Source organism: Pongo pygmaeus, chromosome 15 (genome assembly GCF_028885625.2).
Source record: "Pongo pygmaeus isolate AG05252 chromosome 15, NHGRI_mPonPyg2-v2.0_pri, whole genome shotgun sequence".
NCBI classification, from domain to species: domain Eukaryota; kingdom Metazoa; phylum Chordata; class Mammalia; order Primates; family Hominidae; genus Pongo; species Pongo pygmaeus.
In genome coordinates this window covers 22,465,729-22,485,168 of record NC_072388.2, presented here as the reverse complement: position 1 = coordinate 22,485,168, position 19,440 = coordinate 22,465,729, and the positions used below count along the sequence as shown (strand labels likewise).

The 19,440-nt window shown below is 49.4% G+C and overlaps 3 protein-coding genes and 1 long non-coding RNA gene across 5 annotated transcripts; 2 read left to right on the top strand and 2 right to left on the bottom strand.

Annotated features, from left to right (window-relative positions):
* Positions 1-379: 379 nt before the first annotated feature.
* NOP9 (NOP9 nucleolar protein) lies at positions 380-8,705 on the bottom strand. 2 transcript variants are annotated; one of them, XM_054447941.2, is made up of 10 exons: positions 8,354-8,705; positions 7,703-8,146; positions 6,830-6,940; positions 6,446-6,587; positions 6,128-6,320; positions 5,338-5,478; positions 4,696-4,821; positions 4,277-4,513; positions 3,954-4,059; positions 380-3,616 (listed from the first exon to the last, which is right to left on the bottom strand). In XM_054447941.2, the coding sequence occupies exons 1-10, from the start codon at positions 8,598-8,600 to the stop codon at positions 3,459-3,461; spliced, it is 1,905 nt and encodes a 634-aa protein (XP_054303916.2). In that variant the 5' UTR covers positions 8,601-8,705; the 3' UTR covers positions 380-3,458. The 2 variants fall into 2 exon arrangements, with proteins under 2 accessions (XP_054303916.2, XP_054303915.2); XM_054447940.2 differs by having other exon boundaries at positions 6,830-6,982; positions 8,354-8,600.
* Positions 621-2,918, top strand: CIDEB (cell death inducing DFFA like effector b). Its single transcript, XM_054447948.2, has 5 exons — positions 621-735; positions 1,038-1,182; positions 2,028-2,177; positions 2,414-2,604; positions 2,786-2,918. Exons 1-5 carry the CDS (start codon positions 695-697, stop codon positions 2,916-2,918), a joined length of 660 nt encoding a protein of 219 aa, XP_054303923.2. The 5' UTR covers positions 621-694.
* Positions 8,706-8,752: 47 nt separating the features above from the next.
* On the top strand, positions 8,753-17,999 carry DHRS1 (dehydrogenase/reductase 1). The gene is made up of 9 exons (XM_054447947.2): positions 8,753-8,974; positions 9,485-9,658; positions 11,712-11,855; positions 12,005-12,084; positions 15,787-15,919; positions 16,241-16,387; positions 16,958-17,027; positions 17,378-17,458; positions 17,602-17,999. The coding sequence occupies exons 2-9, from the start codon at positions 9,509-9,511 to the stop codon at positions 17,736-17,738; spliced, it is 942 nt and encodes a 313-aa protein (XP_054303922.2). The 5' UTR covers positions 8,753-8,974; positions 9,485-9,508; the 3' UTR covers positions 17,739-17,999.
* LOC134738133 (uncharacterized) lies at positions 16,488-18,782 on the bottom strand. Its single transcript, XR_010123683.1, has 3 exons — positions 18,649-18,782; positions 16,776-16,874; positions 16,488-16,570 (listed from the first exon to the last, which is right to left on the bottom strand). It is a non-coding gene; the product is annotated as an uncharacterized LOC134738133 (long non-coding RNA).
* Positions 18,783-19,440: the final 658 nt, after the last annotated feature.

The window sequence follows — 19,440 nt, the reverse complement described above, 5'->3', positions numbered from 1 at the left end:
CAGGCAGTTCTGGAAAATGAAGCCAGAGCAATGAGCCAGCCCCTCCTTTGACCAAGGAGGAAGGAAGGAGCAGGTAAGCAGGAAGGCCAGGGTCCCAGACAGGACCCTAATGATCCTGAATCCATGTATCAGGATCCATCCTCTCCTTACACCCTTCCTGGACACAGTCTCACCTCTCATTTTCCAAAGCCCTGCCATGCTGCCATCCCACTTCCCCACACTCCGCCCTGGTTCCCTTTTCCTAAAGCTGCAGCTTACGGCTTCTCCAGTAGGTGGCAGCACACACGGAGCCACTCACATAAACTGCAGCTTCTCAGAGCGTGAGAGCCAGAAACCGTCCCCAGAAATTCCCTCCATAGAAATAAAAAAACACCAGAAGTCACATTTAATCCTTTTACATGGTTCCCATCTACCCTTACAACACATGTCATCACCAAAGACACACATACAAACTCCAATGGCTTTTGCCAGGTAATTCTTCCTCCAGGACCCCATCTGGCCCCTCCCTCATCCCTCCCCTTGGACTTTGCCCTTCTTACTGGCCAGGCAGGGGGGCCAGAGTCCAGGCTTGACTCATTCCCACCTTGTCCTGGGCTGAGATCCCAGGTTTGTAACAGAAAACACCACTAAAGCCCCAGCACAGGAGAGAACCACCCAGCCCAGAAGTTCCAGGGAAGGAACTCTCCCATCCACCATGGAGTACCTCTCAGCTCTGAACCCCAGTGACTTACTCAGGTGACTGCTAACCCTCCGCTCTACCCTCCACCTTTAGGGGATATAGGCAGGGCAACAATACTCCACTCAGCCCCTAGGAGACTAACCAGTACCCCTTCCTCTCCTGCTCCCCACTCCACCGTGGGCTTGTCAAGCTCCTGAGCCACCCGCCCCCACCTGCGCTCCATGGTGTCTCCCTCATCCCTAATATATAAACCTAGATCTCTCCCTCCCTAGTCCTCTAGCCACTCTACCCTCATCATGCCCTTTACACTCACCAAGCCCCTCCTCGCCCCTTCTTGACTTTTCTTCTCAACTACCAGGTCAGTATCTAATATAAGCTCGGAGTTTGGACGGAGGGTCTGGACCTCAGCTCCACCACCCCAGCGACCTTTCCGTGTCTGTGATCACAAGCGGACCATCCGGAAAGGCCTGACAGCTGCCACCCGCCAGGAGCTGCTAGCCAAAGTAAGTAGGCCAAGTTCCTCGGTTCCTATTGCAGGGGTAGCCAAGGGGCTCCACAACAGTGGCAACTTGTGATGATGGAGCAGAGGGCTGAAGTCACACAGCTGCCCCTCCCTCTGAGGGCCAAAAGCAGTGGGGTGGGCCCAATGAGCTCTGGTCAATTTGTTCATTTTCCACCTAGTGAGCTTTTCTATGGGAGCAGGGGTTAGCAGGAGATAGGGAGAGTTGGAGGGACGGAATTCAGAAGCCAGTATGGAAAGGTGATTTGTGTGACAAATCAAGTTCAAATTCTGATTCTGCCACTTCCTGCCTGTCAAACCTTGGGAAGTTGTTCAACCTATCAAAACCTCAGTTTCTTCAACTATAAAAAGGCAATAATAATACATCACCTCCTAGGGTTGTTGAAAGGAGTAAGAGGATAATGTAGGTAAAGTCCTCATACCTGGCACAGAGTAAGGACTCAAAAAGGTTAAACACTATTGCTGAAACCACTTCTGGAAAACTCTGAGGGTGTGGGAAGTGAGGTGCAGCATTGCAGATAAGACAGAAGGGTGGACTTCGTGAGAACCTGGCTTGTTTTCCAATTCCAAACCAGAAGTGACTTGGAGGGGAGCAAGGGGAGATGCCAATGACATGGTAGGAGCAAAGAGGAAAAAGGTCAGCCTCTAGCTAGGATCCCCAAAAACTGAAGAACACAGCTGCAGCCTTTAGGAGGTATCAAAGTGCCAGAAAGTCAAGGTGGGACATCGACCAATGTCTAGAGCCAACTGATGGATGTTGGGCAGCTAAAGAGGGAAGGGGCATGGGATAAGACCTGCCCTTCCTTCTTGCTTCTTGCCATTGGGCAGGCATTGGAGACCCTACTGCTGAATGGAGTGCTAACCCTGGTGCTAGAGGAGGATGGAACTGCAGTGGACAGTGAGGACTTCTTCCAGCTGCTGGAGGATGACACGTGTCTGATGGTGTTGGAGTCTGGTCAGAGCTGGAGCCCTACAAGGGTAAGAGGCCTATACTGAGGCTGCTTCCAATGCCTGTCCTTTAGAGCTTTCCCGGGCTTCCTCTCTAGCTTAACACTGATCCTGGGGACCAGGTGCAGGGGGAGTTGTGGAATTGTCAAGGATGTCACACAGTGGACAGAAAGTCCAAGCGAGGGAGGGTCTGACCCAGTGCTGATGGAGATTAGTGGTGGTTGTCTGGTATGAGGATCTACTGCACTGACAAGGGTGTCCTACAGAGTGGAGTGCTGTCATATGGCCTGGGACGGGAGAGGCCCAAGCGCAGCAAGGACATCGCCCGCATCACCTTTGACGTGTACAAGCAAAACCCTCGAGACCTCTTTGGCAGCCTGAATGTCAAAGCCACATTCTACGGGCTCTACTCTATGAGTTGTGACTTTCAAGGACTCGGCCCAAAGAAAGTACTCAGGTCAGAAATCAACATGTCATACTGCCCCATCCCCTACAGTTGGATAGTCCCCATAATTCCTCCTCTTGTACCCACCTACCCCTAGTTAGCTCTTGCTTGTGGAAAGTCCTCATCTCCCAGCTCGATGGCTTCCTCCCAGGTTTTCCAAATCATCTGATTTCCTCTTGTCTCTGCCCTTCAGGGAGCTCCTTCGTTGGACCTCCACACTGCTGCAAGGCCTGGGCCATATGTTGCTGGGAATTTCCTCCACCCTTCGTCATGCAGTGGAGGGTGCTGAGCAGTGGCAGCAGAAGGGCCGCCTCCATTCCTACTAAGAAGGGGCTCTGAGCTTCTGCCCCCAGAATCATTCCAACCGACCCACTGCAAAGACTATGACAGCATCAAATTTCAGAACCTGCAGACAGTACAGGCTAGATAACTCACCCAATTTCCCCACTGTCCTCTGATCCCCTCATGACAGAACCTTTCAGCATAACGCCTCACATCCCAAGTCTATACCCTTACCTGAAGAATGCTGTCCCTTCCTAGCCACCTTTCTGGCCTCCTACTTGCCCTGAAAGGCCAAGATCAAGATGTCCCCCAGACATCTTGATCCCAGCCTGACTGCTGCTACATCTAATCCCCTACCAATGCCTCCTGTCCCTAAACTCCCCAGCATACTGATGACAGCCCGCTCTGACTTTACCTTGAGATCTGTCTTCATACCCTTCCCCCCAAACTAACAAAAACATTTCCAATAAAAATATCGAGTATTTACCACTAAGATTTCTGACTCCAATTTAAACCAGGAAAGGGATGGGGTGGATACCCCATTTTGCCCTCCCCCATCAACACCCAGTCCCAGATCCAAAGCCTCAGTCTTCAAGTATGGAGTTCAATGCCCGCCTCCGCTTGGCCACCGCACCCTGCTGCTGTTCCCAAGCCTCTCGCCGCTTTAGGAAGGTAGTCAAGGCCACATTTCGAGCCACATGGTGGCCGAAAGGGTCTCTTATCAGCTCCTGGTTCTGCTCCCCTGCAAAGGGAACCACTCATGTTTAGTACTACCATGCTCAAAGACAGACTCTAGCTGAGGTAAAGATCCCTCCATTTCCCCCAGACCCTGGGACTGCCACTGGGATAAAGTGAACACTTCACTTTCCAAAGAACAGAAGTCAGAGGGCGGGGTGAGGGCAGAGGACTGCACAATCAGTCAGCGGGAGGGAAGGGGAAAGCAGACTGCTAAGAACTCATGAGCAAGACCACCCTTTGGAACTAAAGACTGTTGAATTTCAGTAGACTTCCCGGCTACCCAGTGATCTGGAGTAAGAGAGGGGAGAGTCTGGAAACATCAGAGAGGGGCTGGTACTCACCCAGCTCAGCAGCAATTTCCTTCCGGGCCCTCAAGGCTGCTCCACTCCAGATGGCATCTAGCACACGGCTGCCATGGCGACTACAGGCCAGAGCCACATATTGTCCCTGTATGGAGACAAGCAAAGTCGGTCTCCCTAGCAAAATCCACAAAAGTGTATTTTGGGGGCTTGTGGAGAGTGAATTTTCTGAAGAGTTTAAGGGCTGAATTAAAATAGTCTAGGAATTACATAGCCTTTTTGAGTCTGATGGTACAGTCTGGGGAAAGCTCATATTCTCTAAATGGATGATGGTGGGGAATCAAGGCAGAAGCCAGAAATCTAACCTTTAGATTCTGCAGCACATGGCGGCGCTGCTTGCGCGTCACAGAGGGGCTGGTCAGGATGGCATCGAGCACATGAGAGCCAGCAGGACTCTGGGCCAGGGCCAGAAGTTGTGGTCCCGTCAAGGCACCCAGACTTCGAAGTACAAGACCAGGAGTGGAGAAGTGCAGCAGATGCTGGAGCAGTAGAGACCCAAGGACTGTCACATCCCCCAAGGCTCTGGCTGCGGCCATTGCCACCTGGCAGTGCAGAGATAGGAAATTAGGAGGCACTAACAAGCCAGGTGGATGAGCCCATCCCTAGAACACTGCCACCTCCACCTGGATGAAGTCACCACTCTCATCTCAGAAGAGAGGCCTTGCTAAACCCTGGGAGGCCTGGCTCTCAATTAGTCACTGGCTTGGCCTCTCCCCTACCTTACCTGGTGCTCTGCAGGCACTGCCCCCTCCTCCTCCATCAGTCCATAGTACACCTCATAAGCCATCAAAGTGGCAAAGAGAGGCACACAGGCCACTTGCCGGGATGAGGGCTCTGCACAGTGGAATGCCTAAAGGAGAAGACAAAATATGATGAACCTGAGAACTTCTCCATCCCTAACCTCAACTTTAAGGGAACACCTTCAGGAAAGGAAAGAAGGCCCAACTCCACAAGAATGTGAGCTCCATGAGAGCAGATGTCATGCCTTGCTGTATCCCCAGCCTCTATCACATACAGGGGTTAATAAACGTTTATCCCTTAAATAAACTTCTCTCTTAGTTCTGGGAGACAATTTTTGTTCCAGAACTGTGAAATAACATTTGGCCTCAGCCAGGCGCGGTGAGCCGAGATTGCGCCATTGCACTCCAGCCTGGGCAACAAGAGTGAAACTCCGTCTCAAAAAAAAAAAAAAAATTAGCTGGATGTGGTGGCGGGCACCTATAGGCCTCATTTTCCCCCATTCCTGTGAAATCCTTGGGCATTAGACTTCCTGAGTCCAGAGGTACAAAAACTTAAGATTAGATAAGTCCTAACAGGTAGAAGTTGAACGGAGGGCATAAACAGATTGTGGGTAATATCCACTCACCTCCAACAAGAGCTGTAGGACCTTAGCTTGGTAGGCCCCAACTCTGTGACATGCCCCCACCAGGGCAATGACTACCCCTGGGTGGCCCTGGGCCAATACAGCTTCCAGGACAGGGCTCAGCTCCTCAAACACAGGGGACAGCTGATGGGAAACATGGAATGTAACTTTGGCATTCTGGTAATAGTAGACCACATTATTCAGAGAAATCTTCCCAATGAAAACAACTAAAAATGCTAGATAAAACATAAAAAGCATTGCCAGTATCAGGACTTTTGTTTGGCTAGATAAGGCCCAGGACAAGGGGGCAGTCTTAGAAGTGCCACCTCACAGGAAGGAACTTTAAGTGGCTCTTCCCTGTGTGTAAGGGAGCACTAGGGGCAAGGGAAGACTAAAATTAAACTGCACTTCCACTCTAACACCCAACACATGAGACCACAGGGAAGCCCACCTTAGTCCTAAGCAGCAAAGGAAAAGAGAAGCTATGACAACAGCTCTAGCATTCATGTGGGCTTATAGCCAAGTACCAGACTCTGGGTAGGCCATGGAACCTCAAGCTGTAAACCTGAATAAAGCCAGTCTCTTGCTGGTCCTCATACCTGACAGAAGTCAAAACAAATCCTCACTGGAAGGTGGGCACCTTTATCCTAAGCTCTGGAAAACCTCAAAAAATAGCTTTTCAAGGGCAAAGGCCAGCACAATGTCAAAGATATATAGAGGCAGACAGACCATAAAATAAGGTCTAATGATCAAGAATTAGCAGAAACAGATCCAGCTCAGGTTTCCAACTCACCAGCTCAGGGGTAGTGACTGCATCCAGTAAGCGCTGCAAAGGGAAGTTGGCAATGGGATGTGCAGCCAGGGTCTGCAGCTGCCCCTGCAAGTGCTCCTCAAAGAGGCTCTGGAGCCTTGGGGGCTCCAACACCAGCAGGACCTGCTCCAGGAGTCTGGAGCTCGTCTGATCTCGGAGAAATAGCAGTAGGGGACTAGGGACAAGAAGGGCATCAGGCAGTCTTAACTCCATTTCATGTAAAATACAGTTGCACTACATCACCTCATTCATTTCACACAGCCCCACCAACTTTGGTCGATCCTGAGGCCCTGACCATACCTGCCATCTACTGAGGAATTGCGAGTACTCAGGTACCCAATCACAGCATTGCAGAGATGAGCGCAAAACTGGGGAAGTTTGCGGTGTAAAACCTGTAAAGCCACTTGAAGACAGAAGCTGGAGATCTTATCAGTGATAAACACTGTGGAGAGAGGGCAGAAATAAAGCAGCTTTCTCAAAATCCAGACAACCTGCATAACCTCAAACTTTAGGCAACAAGATACAGGGCACTATGGACACAAAGGGACTATACAAAGTGCTTTGAACATCAAACCAGACCAGGTTTGAAAAGAAGAGGAATAACCTGACCTAAGGGCCTTGCTTGGTGGTAAAATCACCTCTGGAAAAGTAGATACGAGACCCTCCTCCTACTTCCCTCCTTACCTGCAATGTCCTTCAGAAAGGAGGAGCTCAGGTCCTGAAGGCGATTCAAAAAGGTTTCAGGGACTTCAAAATCAGCTGGCTTACATTCCTGAGCTGGGGCCTTCTGTGCTTCTGAAGGAAGATTAAGAATATGTGCAGTGGGGAGATCATAAACTGCCATCCAGGAGAGAAAAATTCCATAGATGAACAAGGATTCCGCTTAGAGATACAGAACAGATGTAGTACAACTGAATGTCTCTTCTGGATGACTGAACTGAGACTACATTTCTGTCTTAATTTTTCTAAGAAACTTCAACCAGCTTCCCCATGGTCCACAGAAGACAGTTCAATCTCCTCAGCCAGGTATTCAAGGCATTCCAAAATAAAGCCTCATTTAAACTCGCTAACTTTATTCCCCAGAGTTTTTCAAAATGTGGATCACAGCTCAAGACAGTATCATGAAATCAAGTTAGTGGTCTCAACTAGCATTTTTTTTTTAATGAAATAGAGCAGAATACAGTTTTGAAAAGGAAAAAAAATAACAGAGTGGGCTGCATGTAGTAAGGGTATTGTTTCCTGAACTTTTGCTTGAGTCCAGTGTGTATGTTATTTTTGCTTGAGTCCATTTGTATATTAAGTCATGCTTAAAAAAAAAAATTTCTCCTCCTGCGTCCATTCTAATAGCCTTCCCCCAAACAAAACTGTACATCCCTACCTCTGGGCCTCTGCACACACTAATCTTTGGCTTGCTAAGCCCTGTTCAGATTAGGACAGTCAAGCTAATTCTTCCAGGTCAAGCTCCCCCATGAAGACTTACTCTTTTGTTTACTGTCTCACTCTGAACTTTTAAAATTCTTCTTCCCCATAGGTCCACTTTCCTCTTGTAATACTTACCAGATGATTGGGAACCGCGGGGCCTGGCTCTCTCAGACTCCAGAATAGTCCCTCCTAACACCTGAAGCAGAGTTCTGACCACGAAGCTGCCATGTGTGTCTCCACAGTAGACAAGAAAATCATCACACACCTCAGCGGCTAGTCCCAGGACCAGCTCCTCCAGGGTCTCCGTGGGACCATCCTTCCCATCCTCCTCCTCCTCCTCCTCTGCAGCACTCCCCAGCAATCGGGGGAGCTGTAGCAAAGCACTTTGCAATACATGGACCCCGCATCGGTGACAGGCCACAGTGCGCAAGTTGGAGCGCAGAGCAGCCCATACGCGACAAAGCGGTTTCAAGGGACTGAATCCCAACAGTTCCTGCAGCATCTCACTGCCAGTCCTGTTCGTGGACAAAGCTAGGGCCTGAGTCTCTACTTCCTTCATAATATTGTGCACCATCAGATCTGGAAAAGTGAAGAAAGACACACTTTGAAGAGACTTAGTAGAGAATACGGTTATGTACCCGCGCTTAACCAAGGGTCGTGGGTCGGAGGCCGAGGAAGAGGACATGGGAAATGAAACTAAGTCCCCACGCCCTGCCGACCCTAGAAAGTTTCCTTGCCTGCCCTGGATTTGATGCTCTTGGTCTAAACACCGAAGTTGCTGCCTACCTCGTTCTTCCCCAGTCTCGGGAGCCTCTTTCAACGCTGACAGCGCCCGGCGGAAATATCCCAGAGCTTCCGGGCTCAGGTGCGGATGCGAATCTGAAGCCGGCTCCGAGCGCCCATCCGGAGGCGGCCAGGGTTGCCGCTTACGGCCCGGTAAGGGGCGCCCCGACCCCTTGGCCCCGCGCCCCCGTTTGCCACCAGCTGGGAACCGGCGCCCCACCTTGTGTGGAGAGCGCGGACCCAGCCCCATGTGTGCTTCGCGACCTGTCCGGCTGCAAAAGTTTCCTTAGCTGCGGACGGACCTTCAACGACGCCAAGCGTGCGCCTACTCCAGACCAAGTTTAGAAACGCTGGCGCGCTCCTGACGCAGCTACTACGTCATAGTTCCGCGCGGCCCCAGCCAGGCGGGGTGGGTGTGTCCCCCAAGCTCGCTCCGCCCCCATCCGCAGGTCTAACTTTGGCCCCGGACTCTGCCCCTCGACCCCAGCACAGAATCGCCCTCGGTCCTACTACAGAATCAATCTTTGAACACTGCCTCCACGTCGCCGGCTCAATCTGGGCCAGAACCCAGACTTCCACCGCAGCCCCGCAATCTGCAGACCTCAGTGGCAGCGCAGGTGGCAGGTAAGCGGCACACGCTCGTCCCACTTAGGGCTTAGGATCTCCAGGCTTCGCGCTCATCCCCGGCCCAGAAGCTGCGCCTCTGGCTCGGCCGGACTGGGTCAGGCCAGGGACCGGAGCTCCAGATAGCCCAGGACTCTGCGTGGACGCGCCCCGAGGGGCTGCCGCGCCAGATTCCCCCATCCAGGCAGCGACACTCAGAGGGTTGTAGTAGTTGTCCACCTCTGGACAGTCCCACTCAGCCCCTTCTTCACTCTCTGGGCCTCCCAAAAGACAGTCAGCCTTGTCCTCAGGCCCGCACCCAGTTGTCCGCAGATTGCGGACAACCCTCTGACTCCCTTGCCCTCAGGCCCGCACCCAGTTGTCAGCCTCTGACTCCTCTCCCCTCAAAGGATTCTTACCTTGGCTCCTCCTCTTAGCCCTAGTGAGGTTCCCCCCTACCCCCCCCCCCACCTCGCCCCAACACACACACAGTCTCCAGGCTTCCCTCAGAGCAAGTCTTTGCTTCCACAGACCTTCCTCCTTTGCCTGTGAGTCATGGCAGCTCCCATGAATGGCCAAGTGTGTGTGGTGACTGGTGCCTCCAGGGGTATTGGCCGTGGCATTGCCTTGCAGCTCTGCAAAGCAGGTGCCACAGTTTACATCACTGGCCGCCATCTGGACACCCTTCGCGTTGTTGCTCAGGAGGTGAGTGCTTCCTCTGGGACCACAGTTGCAGAAACCACCCGAGAGAGCCCTTCCACTTAACAGCTCCCTTTCCTAATCCCTTACCTGAAACTATAATACTACTCAAGAAGATGTGACTATTTATTCAAAGTGGAAATTAAAAACCCCGTAAATAACTTCAGGTAAGGTAGAATTTTGCCGCCAAGTGAGTTTTATGAAAAAACTTTGTGTTTGAGCCAGGCATGGTGGCATGTGCCTATAGTCCCAGCAGCTACTCTGGAGGCTGAGACAGGAGGATCGCTTGAGCCTAGGAGTTGAGCCATGATCATGCCACTGCACTCCAGTCTAGACGACAGAGGGAGACACTGTATTTAAAAAAAAAAAAAAGAAAGAGAAGAAAAGTAAAAAGCTTTTTGTTTGAGAGCAGAGGGTTGTGGACCTGTGCTTTCCTCTATTTCAGGCAAGACTATTGAACTGTACATTTTTTACTTATTTACTAGACTTAAGTTAAATAAATATTTGAGTATCCATGATTTGCTAGGCATTGGTAAACCACTGAAGTTACCAAGACTAATAAGATCTAATTTCTGCTCTTCAAAGATTCAGTCCATGGTACAGCATAGTGGCTCATGCCTGTAGTCCCAGCACTTTGGGAGGCCAAGGCAGCAAGATCACTTGAGGCCAGCAGTTGGAGACCAGTCTGGGCAACATAGCTGGACCCAGTCTCTACAAAAAATATTTTTTAAATAATTAGCTAGGCACGGTGGCCTGCACCTGTAGTACCACCTACTTGGGAGGCTGAGGCAGGAGGATCGTTTGAGCCCAGGAGTTCAAGGTTGCAGTGAGCTATGATTGTACCACTGCACTCCAGCCTGGTGACAGTGAGACCCTGTCTCTAAAAAAAAAAATTAAAAGTAAAAATGAAGATAGATTCCAACAGGAAGTCAGGTACAGAAAGCAGTCATTTCAATGTAATGTGAATATGGTAAATTATAAGAGGGAGATATGCACAGAATGCTCTAGGGGTGTTGGGGAGCATCCAGATGACATAGCAGAGTGGCTAGGGAAAGTGGTTTGGGAAAGCGTCCTGGAGGAGATAGGTGGTTCTTGAACTGAGTTTTGAAAGGTAAGAGTTAGGTAAAGGAAGTTAGGAAAAGCATTCCAGCAGAGGGAGCTCCATAAGCATACGGACGGTGTGTGAAAGAGTAGATGTGTGAGATAATGCAAGGGAAGAGTAGTGAGTGAGAGGCTGGAGAGGAAAGAGTGGGTCTTGGAAGACCCTAATAGAGAACTCAGGCTTCATTCTCTAAGAGATGGAGATCCAGTTAGGAGATTTTGAACAGGGTTTGTGTTTTAGATAGGTCGTACTGGCTGGATTATGAAGAATTAATTTAAGGCAGACAGACTGGAGGTCAGGTGAGTAGTTGGGAGGCATTGCAGTAGTTCAGGCAAGGAGGGTAATAGGCGGGGACCCAGAGCATAAATTTGGAGAATAGGAGGATTGTTCTTAGATAAGGGACTCTTCTTCCTCTGAAGTTGGAGGTTTGTGGGCATTTGTAGAGAGTGAGACAGAACAGGAAGTAGAAATCACTCATGGCTGATAGCTTTGGTTTTTTCAATTACCAAGCAGGAGCACTGGTGGAGTGAGGGTAAGAGAGCTGGGACTGAGTAGAGGTTTTAGGTGAGTAGTGAAGGGTGGGAGCTAAGGGCATGAGAGATGGAAATGACCACAACAAGGAAAAGGATGCTTACTCATTTCTCAAGAACAGATTCCATGCCTCACTTGTTCTTACCCTCTACTTGCAAAGTACAATGCCGTGCACATGGTGGGCCTCAGTAAATGTAGATTATTAAAACTTGCATTGCAATTCACCTTGCTCTGGGGTGGGGAGGCCTATCATTCCTGAAACTACTCAAACAGACACCAGAGGGCAGCGTTGCCTGCCATGTTGCCTCTGCAGCTGGCTCTCCTAGGATTGTCTTCTCAGTTCTCAAGCCCACTTTTGGTTGCGGAGTTTTGTCATGACTCACACCCATGTGCGAATGTGAGCTCATATCCCCTGTCCTACTCCAGGCACAATCCCTCGGGGGCCGATGTGTGCCTGTGGTGTGCGATTCAAGCCAGGAGAGTGAAGTGCGAAGCCTGTTTGAGCAAGTGGATCGGGAACAGCAAGGGCGTCTAGATGTGCTGGTCAACAACGCTTATGCAGGGGTCCAGGTAGCCTTTGAACTTTGTTCCCAACTCCACATTTCTGACCTCCCCCTCAGATCCCTGCATCTTCATCCCCACTCATTGTCCCTTCCATTACCCAGCCCCTCACACCTCCCTACCTTCGGATCATTCATCACCCTCCCTGTGCCTTCCAGACGATCCTGAACACCAGGAATAAGGCATTCTGGGAAACCCCTGCCTCCATGTGGGATGATATCAACAACGTCGGACTCAGGTGGGTGCTCCACTGCCAGGGCCCGTGTTCCCTCACTCACTTAGCCAGCTCGACGGCCAGGCCTTTCCTTACATGCCCTCTCCTTTTCCCTCTGGCCTCCCCCATCTCTTTCTTCTCCCTTCCATTCCATTTGTCCCACTTACCTCTGGAGAAGTTCCATCCAGGTGAGTCTGTACCTGAGAATGTCAACTCTTGCCTTGTTTCTGTCACTAATTTTCATCAGAACAAGCCCTTGGCGTCTCTCCTGCCTCACTCTCTGCCTATCCAAATGCAAGACCCAGAAGGGAGGAAGCCTCCTCCTCTCAGTAATGCGCACAGCCTGTAGTCTATACTTTCAAAATGGTTAGAGGGAGAAATTGTTTTGTTTTAGACCGGGAAAAGCTTAAGAAGAAGGAGTGAACACCAATGCTCTTTAGTCTCCACATCCTCACTCCACACCCACAGGCAAGGGCACTGCCGGGTCAGAGTTGGGAGAGCAGGGATATCACTGGGTCACACCAGGTCATCTAGCCCAGGAGTCAGATGAAACACAGCATTTAGAATTCGCCTAGCATAATGCACACCAGTTATGCCTCTGTTACTGTTGGAATGATGTTACACTGTCATATAATCAAGCCATGCCTGATGGATGTGATCAGTCACCTGTGGGAGTAACCACGAGATTATCGGCAAATCTGTGACTAAAGCATGTAAGAACACCCACCGCTCCAATTTTGGTACTCTGGTAACAATCCTAAGGAAGCAGGATTAGAATGCAATTGTGATTTCCACAGTGGAAGGAAGATCATTAGGACAGAGGAGGATGGTGAGGCCAAAGGCAAAAAAGGAACACCTTAACAGCTGGAAATTGGCCAGTGTTCATGACCATAGCCTCCAAAGAGAGGTGCCTTCCACACCCTCATCTCTTGCTGGCCAGGGTTTTGACCCTGAAGCAGAGATTCAAGGCAGAAGCCCAGACCCTCGACTGTGGGCCCTGATGAATTATCCAAGGTAAAGGCCCTTTGATGAGCCCCTGACAGCCCCCCAGCACCTCCTGCCCACCCATTCCCCATGCGCATTTACTGCCTTTCCTCTGTATTACCTTGGGCTGCACTTTCCTTTAAAACTATAACTCTACTTGTTTTCATTTGGAAGGTCCTAACTCTTTCCCCATGCAAAAGAAATTTATTCTGGTTACCAAGTTATGTGTGTGTTACTTTTTTTAAATATGGAAAAAATCTGAAGACCAGTATAATCTTATTCCCCTCAATGCCATCCCTTGCTCTGTTGCCTGAGATATAGCTACTATTAATAGCCTGGCATATAGTCTTTCAGATTTTTCACATAAATATCTCTCATTCTTTTTAATACTTGTACATATCCTATTGGGAGGATGTATGATCATTTATTTCTCTAATCCCTTATTTGTTGCAGCACTGGAATTCTTAGATCAAAGAATATGTACTTCCCTTAGGTTATAGAGACTGTGGGAAAAACAGAAAAAAAGGAATATGTACTTTTTAAAGATTTAATAAATATTATCAAGCTGTCCTACAAAAAGACCCTACCAATTTTTTATATCAAGACAATGAAGGGGAATATGTGTTTCCCCATGTCCTCTACCATACCAGGCAGCGTCAGCTCATGCACTCAGGCAAGCTTTGTTACTATAATAAGCCGAAAATACATAAAGGGGTTTTAATTCATACTTCTTCCACTATTTGTCAGGTTGAACTTTTTTTCCCCTTTGCTTATTGGCTCTTTGTTCTTTTGTAAATCATCTTTGACTTTTGCATTAATTTATAAGAGATCACTGTGAAACAAATGACTTTGGCATATATTTTACAAATATTTTTCCCCATTTATCACTCATTTTTCACATGCGTACTCCCCCCGCTCGTTTTTTGTTGTTGTTGTTTTGAGGTGGATTCTCGCTCTGTCACCCAGGCTAGAGTGCAGTGCGCAATCTCAGCTCACTGCAACCTCTGCCTCCTGGGTTCAAGCGATTCTCATACCTCAACTTCCCAAGTAGCTGGGATTACAGGCACCTGCCACCACCCCTGGCTAATTTTGGTATTTTTAGTAGAGAACGGGGTTTCACCATGTTCGCTGGGCTGGTCTCCAACTCCTGATCTCAAGTGATCTACCCACCTCAGCCTCCCAAAGTGTTGGGATTATAGGCATGAGCCACCATACTCAGCCTCGCCCTGCTCTTTATATATACAGAAATATACATGTATCTTTGTATTTGTGTGTGTATGTGTGTGTATCTTAATTTTAAGAAGTCAAATCTGTCAGTCTTTTATAGTTTCTATCTTGGTATGATGCTAAGAAAAGCCTTGCCCCCCTCAAGTTTATGAACACATTTGATCATGTTTTCTTTCAGTACTTCTGTGCTTTCATTTTTTATATTTAAATATTTGATCCTTTTAGGCTTAATTTTAAAATAATAAATAAGGCAGAGACCCGATTCCCCTAACTCAAATAACTGGTCAGTTGTCTCAAATGATCCAACTTTCCCCATTGATTTGACAGGTTCCTTTTGTAATACATTGCATTCACAAAACAAGTCTGTTTTGTTTCATTGACTTATCAGTCTACTGTTACACCTGTACTGCATTCTTTTAACTATTATGTCTTATACATTTTAATTTATTTTATTATATTTTATTTTTTAGAGATGGGGTCTTGCTCTGTTGGCCAGGCTGGTCTCAAACTCCTGACCTCAAGCAATCCTCCCATCTCAGCCTCCCAAAATGCTGGGATTACAGGCATAAGCCACCATGCCTGGCCCCTGTGCATTTTAATATGGGTGACAGCAGGGTAGGGGAAGCAATCCCCCTCACCCACAAGACATTAGTCCTTTTAGTCCTTTTTTCAGAATTTTCCTGGCTGTTCTCTTTCTTTTTTTTTTTTTTTTTTTTTTTTTTTTGAGACAATCTCACTCTGTCACCCAGGCTAGAGTGCAGTGACACAATCTCAGCTTACCGCAACCTCCGCCTCCTGGGCTCAATAGATCCTCCCGCTTCAGGCTCCCGAGTAGCTGGGACTATAGGCACGCACCACCACACCTGGCTAATTTTTGTATTTTTAGTACAGATGGGGTTTCACCACGTTGGCCAGGCTGGTCTCAAACTCCTGAGCTCAAGTGATCTGCCCCCCTCGCCTCCCAAAGTGCTGGGATTGCAGGCGTGATCCACTGTGCCCAGCTTTTCTGGCTGTTCTCACATGTTTATTCTTCTCATTGAGCTTTAGATTATTTTATCAATTCCTCCAAAAGGTCTTATTGAGATATAATCCAATTTGACTGAATCTATGGATGGATTTACATAGAAATGATGATTTACATGTCAGTTCTTAGCTTTGAAATATTTTGTCTGTACTTATTCTGTCATGGTTTTATAGTTTTTCCATGTAGACACTCTACATTTCTTAAATTTTCTCCCCCTGAACAATTTTGTTTGTAATTGTTATTGTGACAGGGCTCTTGCCTTCCATTTCATCTCCCAAGGATTGCTGTTTCTCATCTGTCAGTGGTTATTTTGACCACTTTTCCTCTCAGAATATGGCCTCAAGCTCCTAATTCCTCAGGTTGCTAACCCACCCTGTGTAGCCTTCCTAGTGGACAACAGCCACCAGAAGGCAGGGGAAGCTGCCAGAGGCTGTGGCGCCCAGGCCAGCACTAACACGGTTCATTCCTTTTTCCCTTGCCCCACCTTCTAGAGGCCACTACTTTTGCTCAGTGTATGGGGCACGGCTGATGGTACCAGCTGGCCGGGGGCTCATCGTGGTCATCTCCTCCCCAGGAAGCCTGCAGTATATGTTCAACGTCCCCTATGGTGTGGGCAAAGCTGCGGTGAGGACCCAGTGGCATAGGAGCTGAGGAGGTAAAAGACAGTGATGGTACCTATAGCTCAGGAGGTACAGTCCCCAGTGGTCAGAATGGTAAGGCTGGCTCCTCTCAGCTCCTCCTCTGCCTCATCCATGGACAGTTCCTTTGCTTGTGCTCCTCTCGGTTGGCTAGAGTAGGCATCACAATGGGGAGGGTGGACAGCTGAGACCTTGGGGCTCCTGGGAAGGGCAGGGTGGGTGGAGCATTCACAGTAGAAGCAGAGAGGGCAGGGCAGGAAGGTGACACGGCTAGGTGGCTCTTACCCTGCCTTCCGCCTCTCCACAGTGTGACAAGCTGGCTGCTGACTGTGCCCACGAGCTGCGGCGCCATGGGGTCAGCTATGTGTCTCTGTGGCCAGGGATTGTGCAGACAGAACTGCTGAAGGAGCATATGGCAAAGGAGGAGGTCCTGCAGGATCCTGTGTTTAAGCAGGTTGGCAAGGGGAGGGCGAAGGAAGCAGAGAACACAGGGGAGTCAGCCTCTCCATCCTCAATAACAAGACAATAACAAGACCAGATACTCCCACTCACCAGGTGCTTACTGTGGCAGGTGCAGGGCTGAGCGTGGGACACACATTATTTCCTTTAATCTTGTAAGGGAGATACCAGCTCCATTCTATACATGGCAAAACTGAAACTCAGAGAGGTTTAGAAACTTGTTGAAGGTCACATATGTCCTAAGTGGAAAGGCTGTCTAGCTCCAAAGCCCATGCACTTGACCCCCACACCAGCTAGCTTAGAAGGTCCAAACACTATTTGGCACTACCAGATCCTCCACTTAGCAAAGACAGCAGATCCTGGTGCCAGGGCACAGGGCTCACCTGGATGTGGGGAGGAGTGGCTCTGGCACCTGCCAATACTTTGGGTCCTACAGGCCCTGCTTGAGGTCTTTGGCCTCTTTGGTCTTTGGTCTTTTTCTCCTGGAACAGAAGTTGAAACGGGGAGTAGACTTGGGCAGTGCTCTTGGAAATTAACCCTTCACTTCTCTGCCCCTGTGTTTCAGTTCAAATCAGCCTTCTCATCTGCGGAAACCACCGAATTGAGTGGCAAATGTGTGGTGGCTTTGGCAACAGGTGAAATTTGGGGGCAGCTGGTAATAAGAAAGGGCATGGAGGATGTGTAGGGCAGTAGCATCCAGTGCCCAGATCTGGCTCGGGAGTTGATTGAGGAATATGTCATTCTTTTCTCTGCTTTTTGAGGCCCAAGGGGTCAGCATTCCCAGTTTGAGGTCTGAGAGCCTTAGGAGCAGGCTCCTGGGAAGTGTGGAAAAAGTCCAAGGCCCAAGAGCCTTCCTAGGAACAGAAAGAAAGAGTTCTCCAGGGCTCCTGAGTGTGTCTCAGCAGTGCCCTGTCCAACTGGGCCCAAACCTTGTCACTCTGCATACTCCCCTGCCTGCCATCTCCACCTGTCTGTGTGCCCGCAGATCCCAATATCCTGAGCCTGAGTGGTAAGGTGCTGCCATCCTGTGACCTTGCTCGACGCTATGGCCTCCGGGATGTGGACGGTGAGGACCCTGGCGCAGCAGCCAGCCTTGACTGCTGTTCCCTCTGTTCCCTGCCCACTCCTCCCTCGGTCTCTCCAGCCAAGGTGAGGGTATCTGAGGAGTGGGAAATGAGAATCTAATCCTCCTCCTCCTGTTGTTCCCAGGTCGCCCCGTCCAAGACTATTTGTCTTTGAGCTCTGTTCTCTCACACGTGTCTGGCCTGGACTGGCTGGCCTCCTACTTGCCCTCCTTCCTCCGTGTGCCCAAGTGGATTATTGCCCTCTACACTAGCAAGTTCTAACCCTCCTGGTCTCACAACACGTCTCTGCTTGTCTTCTCATTTGGGCTTGGTGGTTGGTCCTATCTCAATGAAACAGCAGCCTTTCTTGCTTACCCATACCCTTGATATGAAGAGAAGGCCTCTGCTGTGTGTCTGTGGTGAGTTCTGGGGTGCGCCTAGTTCCTTTCTTTATGCCTTGGTTTTCCTTGTCCTTCTTTTTACTTTTTGCCTTAGTATTGAAAAATGCTCTTGGAGCTAATAAAAGTCTCATTTCTCTTTCAATGTGTTTTTGACTGCTGATTCTGTGCTCAGCAACATGTTAACTATTTGGGAGAAAGACTCAAAGATGTATAAATGTGAAGCTTCTCAAGGGGTTCTGCCCCAGGACAAGACCCCTTTCCTCCAGACCTGTTCCTGCTCTGCCCTCCAAGACCTGTTTCCCATGCCCCAGCTGAAGAGCAGAGTCGCTCCACAGCTAGAAGCAGGCACATCCAGTCTCACACTGGTTTTCCACCCCCATTCCACCATCTCTTCAGGGATGCCTGCTACCTTCTAGCTGGGCCTGATCTCTGGCTGAGGCCCAGTCCAGCAAAGGCAGATTCCTTGGTGTTCATGATTTCCTGGAACTTGGGGAGAAGGTACTGCCTGAATCCAAGTGAGGGACAGAGGAATAGCTGACACCGAAAACTCTCATCCTTCCTCTCGGGATAGTACTACCTGAATTGCTTTCTGCAGAACTAATTGCATGAGCCCTATAGAGCTGCCTTGCCTACGCAAGAGGCTGTCCTAGCCTGAGGCAAGGCAATGGGGTGTGTTCCTAAGAGGAGCCAAGGGCTATTCTGAGGGAACCTTCCACCCGACAGGCTAGATAACCATCCAAAGTGATGGGATGGCTGCCATAAATCAGAGATGCATAAATCATTTTACTTACTCAAAATCTTCAGAGTGAGAGCTGAGGCTTCCCCAGGCTGCCCACAAGATCAGCAGAAGTCTTCCTGTGGCTTTCTGGGGACTGTCCCCAGTTACTGTTCCAGTGGTGAGTGGAGTGGCTCACCAGCTTCTGAGAGCTTCTGATGTGCATCTCTTCTAAGTCCTCATTCAGCGATTTCATGTGGTGTCTTGAATCAGCCATAGCGACAGTACATGTCCCATGGAAGTCCACAAATGCTACCAATCAAGGCTTTCTTTTAGAGAGAGGGCTGGCTTATCAGTATGTGACTGGTATAGAACCTTTGGAACTGTGTACCTAAATGCCACCATTTGCTGTGGCAGCTAATTAAGATCACAGTGATCAGATTTCCTCAGCACCTGCTCACCCTCTTCCACTTACCAGCCTAAATTCCTGTTATCGCCTGAGGTTGGTGAGGAGCAGAGGCAGTTGCCTATGTAGTCTAAAAAGAAGATGGGCCTCAGGACCACCTCCAGCCTTCCACAGCCATCATTAAAACCCACCAATGGGGCTGGGCATAGTAGTTTACACCTGTAATCTCAGTCCTTTGGGAGGTTGAGGAAGGTGGATCGCTTGAGCCCAGAAGTTTGAGACCAACCTGGGCAACATAGGGAGACCCCATCTCTACAAAACAATTTTTTAAAAATTAGCTGGGGCTGGGTGCGGTGGCTCACGCCTGTAATCCCAGCACTTTGGGAGGCCGAGGCAGGTGGATCACGAGGTCAGGAGATCGAGACCATCCTGGCTAACATGGTGAAACCCCGTCTCTACTAA

Coding starts and splice junctions, on each gene's coding strand:
- CIDEB (XM_054447948.2), top strand. CDS start 695: ATGGAGTACCTCTCAGCTCTGAACCCCAGTGACTTACTCAG. Junction 736..1,037: donor AACCCCAGTGACTTACTCAG/GTGACTGCTAAC, acceptor CTCAACTACCAG/GTCAGTATCTAATATAAGCT. Junction 2,178..2,413: donor AGAGCTGGAGCCCTACAAGG/GTAAGAGGCCTA, acceptor GGTGTCCTACAG/AGTGGAGTGCTGTCATATGG.
- DHRS1 (XM_054447947.2), top strand. CDS start 9,509: ATGGCAGCTCCCATGAATGGCCAAGTGTGTGTGGTGACTGGTGCCTCC. Junction 12,085..15,786: donor ATCAACAACGTCGGACTCAG/GTGGGTGCTCCA, acceptor CCCACCTTCTAG/AGGCCACTACTTTTGCTCAG. Junction 15,920..16,240: donor ATGGTGTGGGCAAAGCTGCG/GTGAGGACCCAG, acceptor GCCTCTCCACAG/TGTGACAAGCTGGCTGCTGA.
- NOP9 (XM_054447940.2), bottom strand. CDS start 8,600: ATGGGGCTGGGTCCGCGCTCTCCACACAAGGTGGGGCGCCGGTTCCCA. Junction 6,321..6,445: donor AATTCCTCAGTAGATGGCAG/GTATGGTCAGGG, acceptor TCTTGTCCCTAG/TCCCCTACTGCTATTTCTCC. Junction 4,514..4,695: donor CAGTGCCTGCAGAGCACCAG/GTAAGGTAGGGG, acceptor CTGCACTGCCAG/GTGGCAATGGCCGCAGCCAG.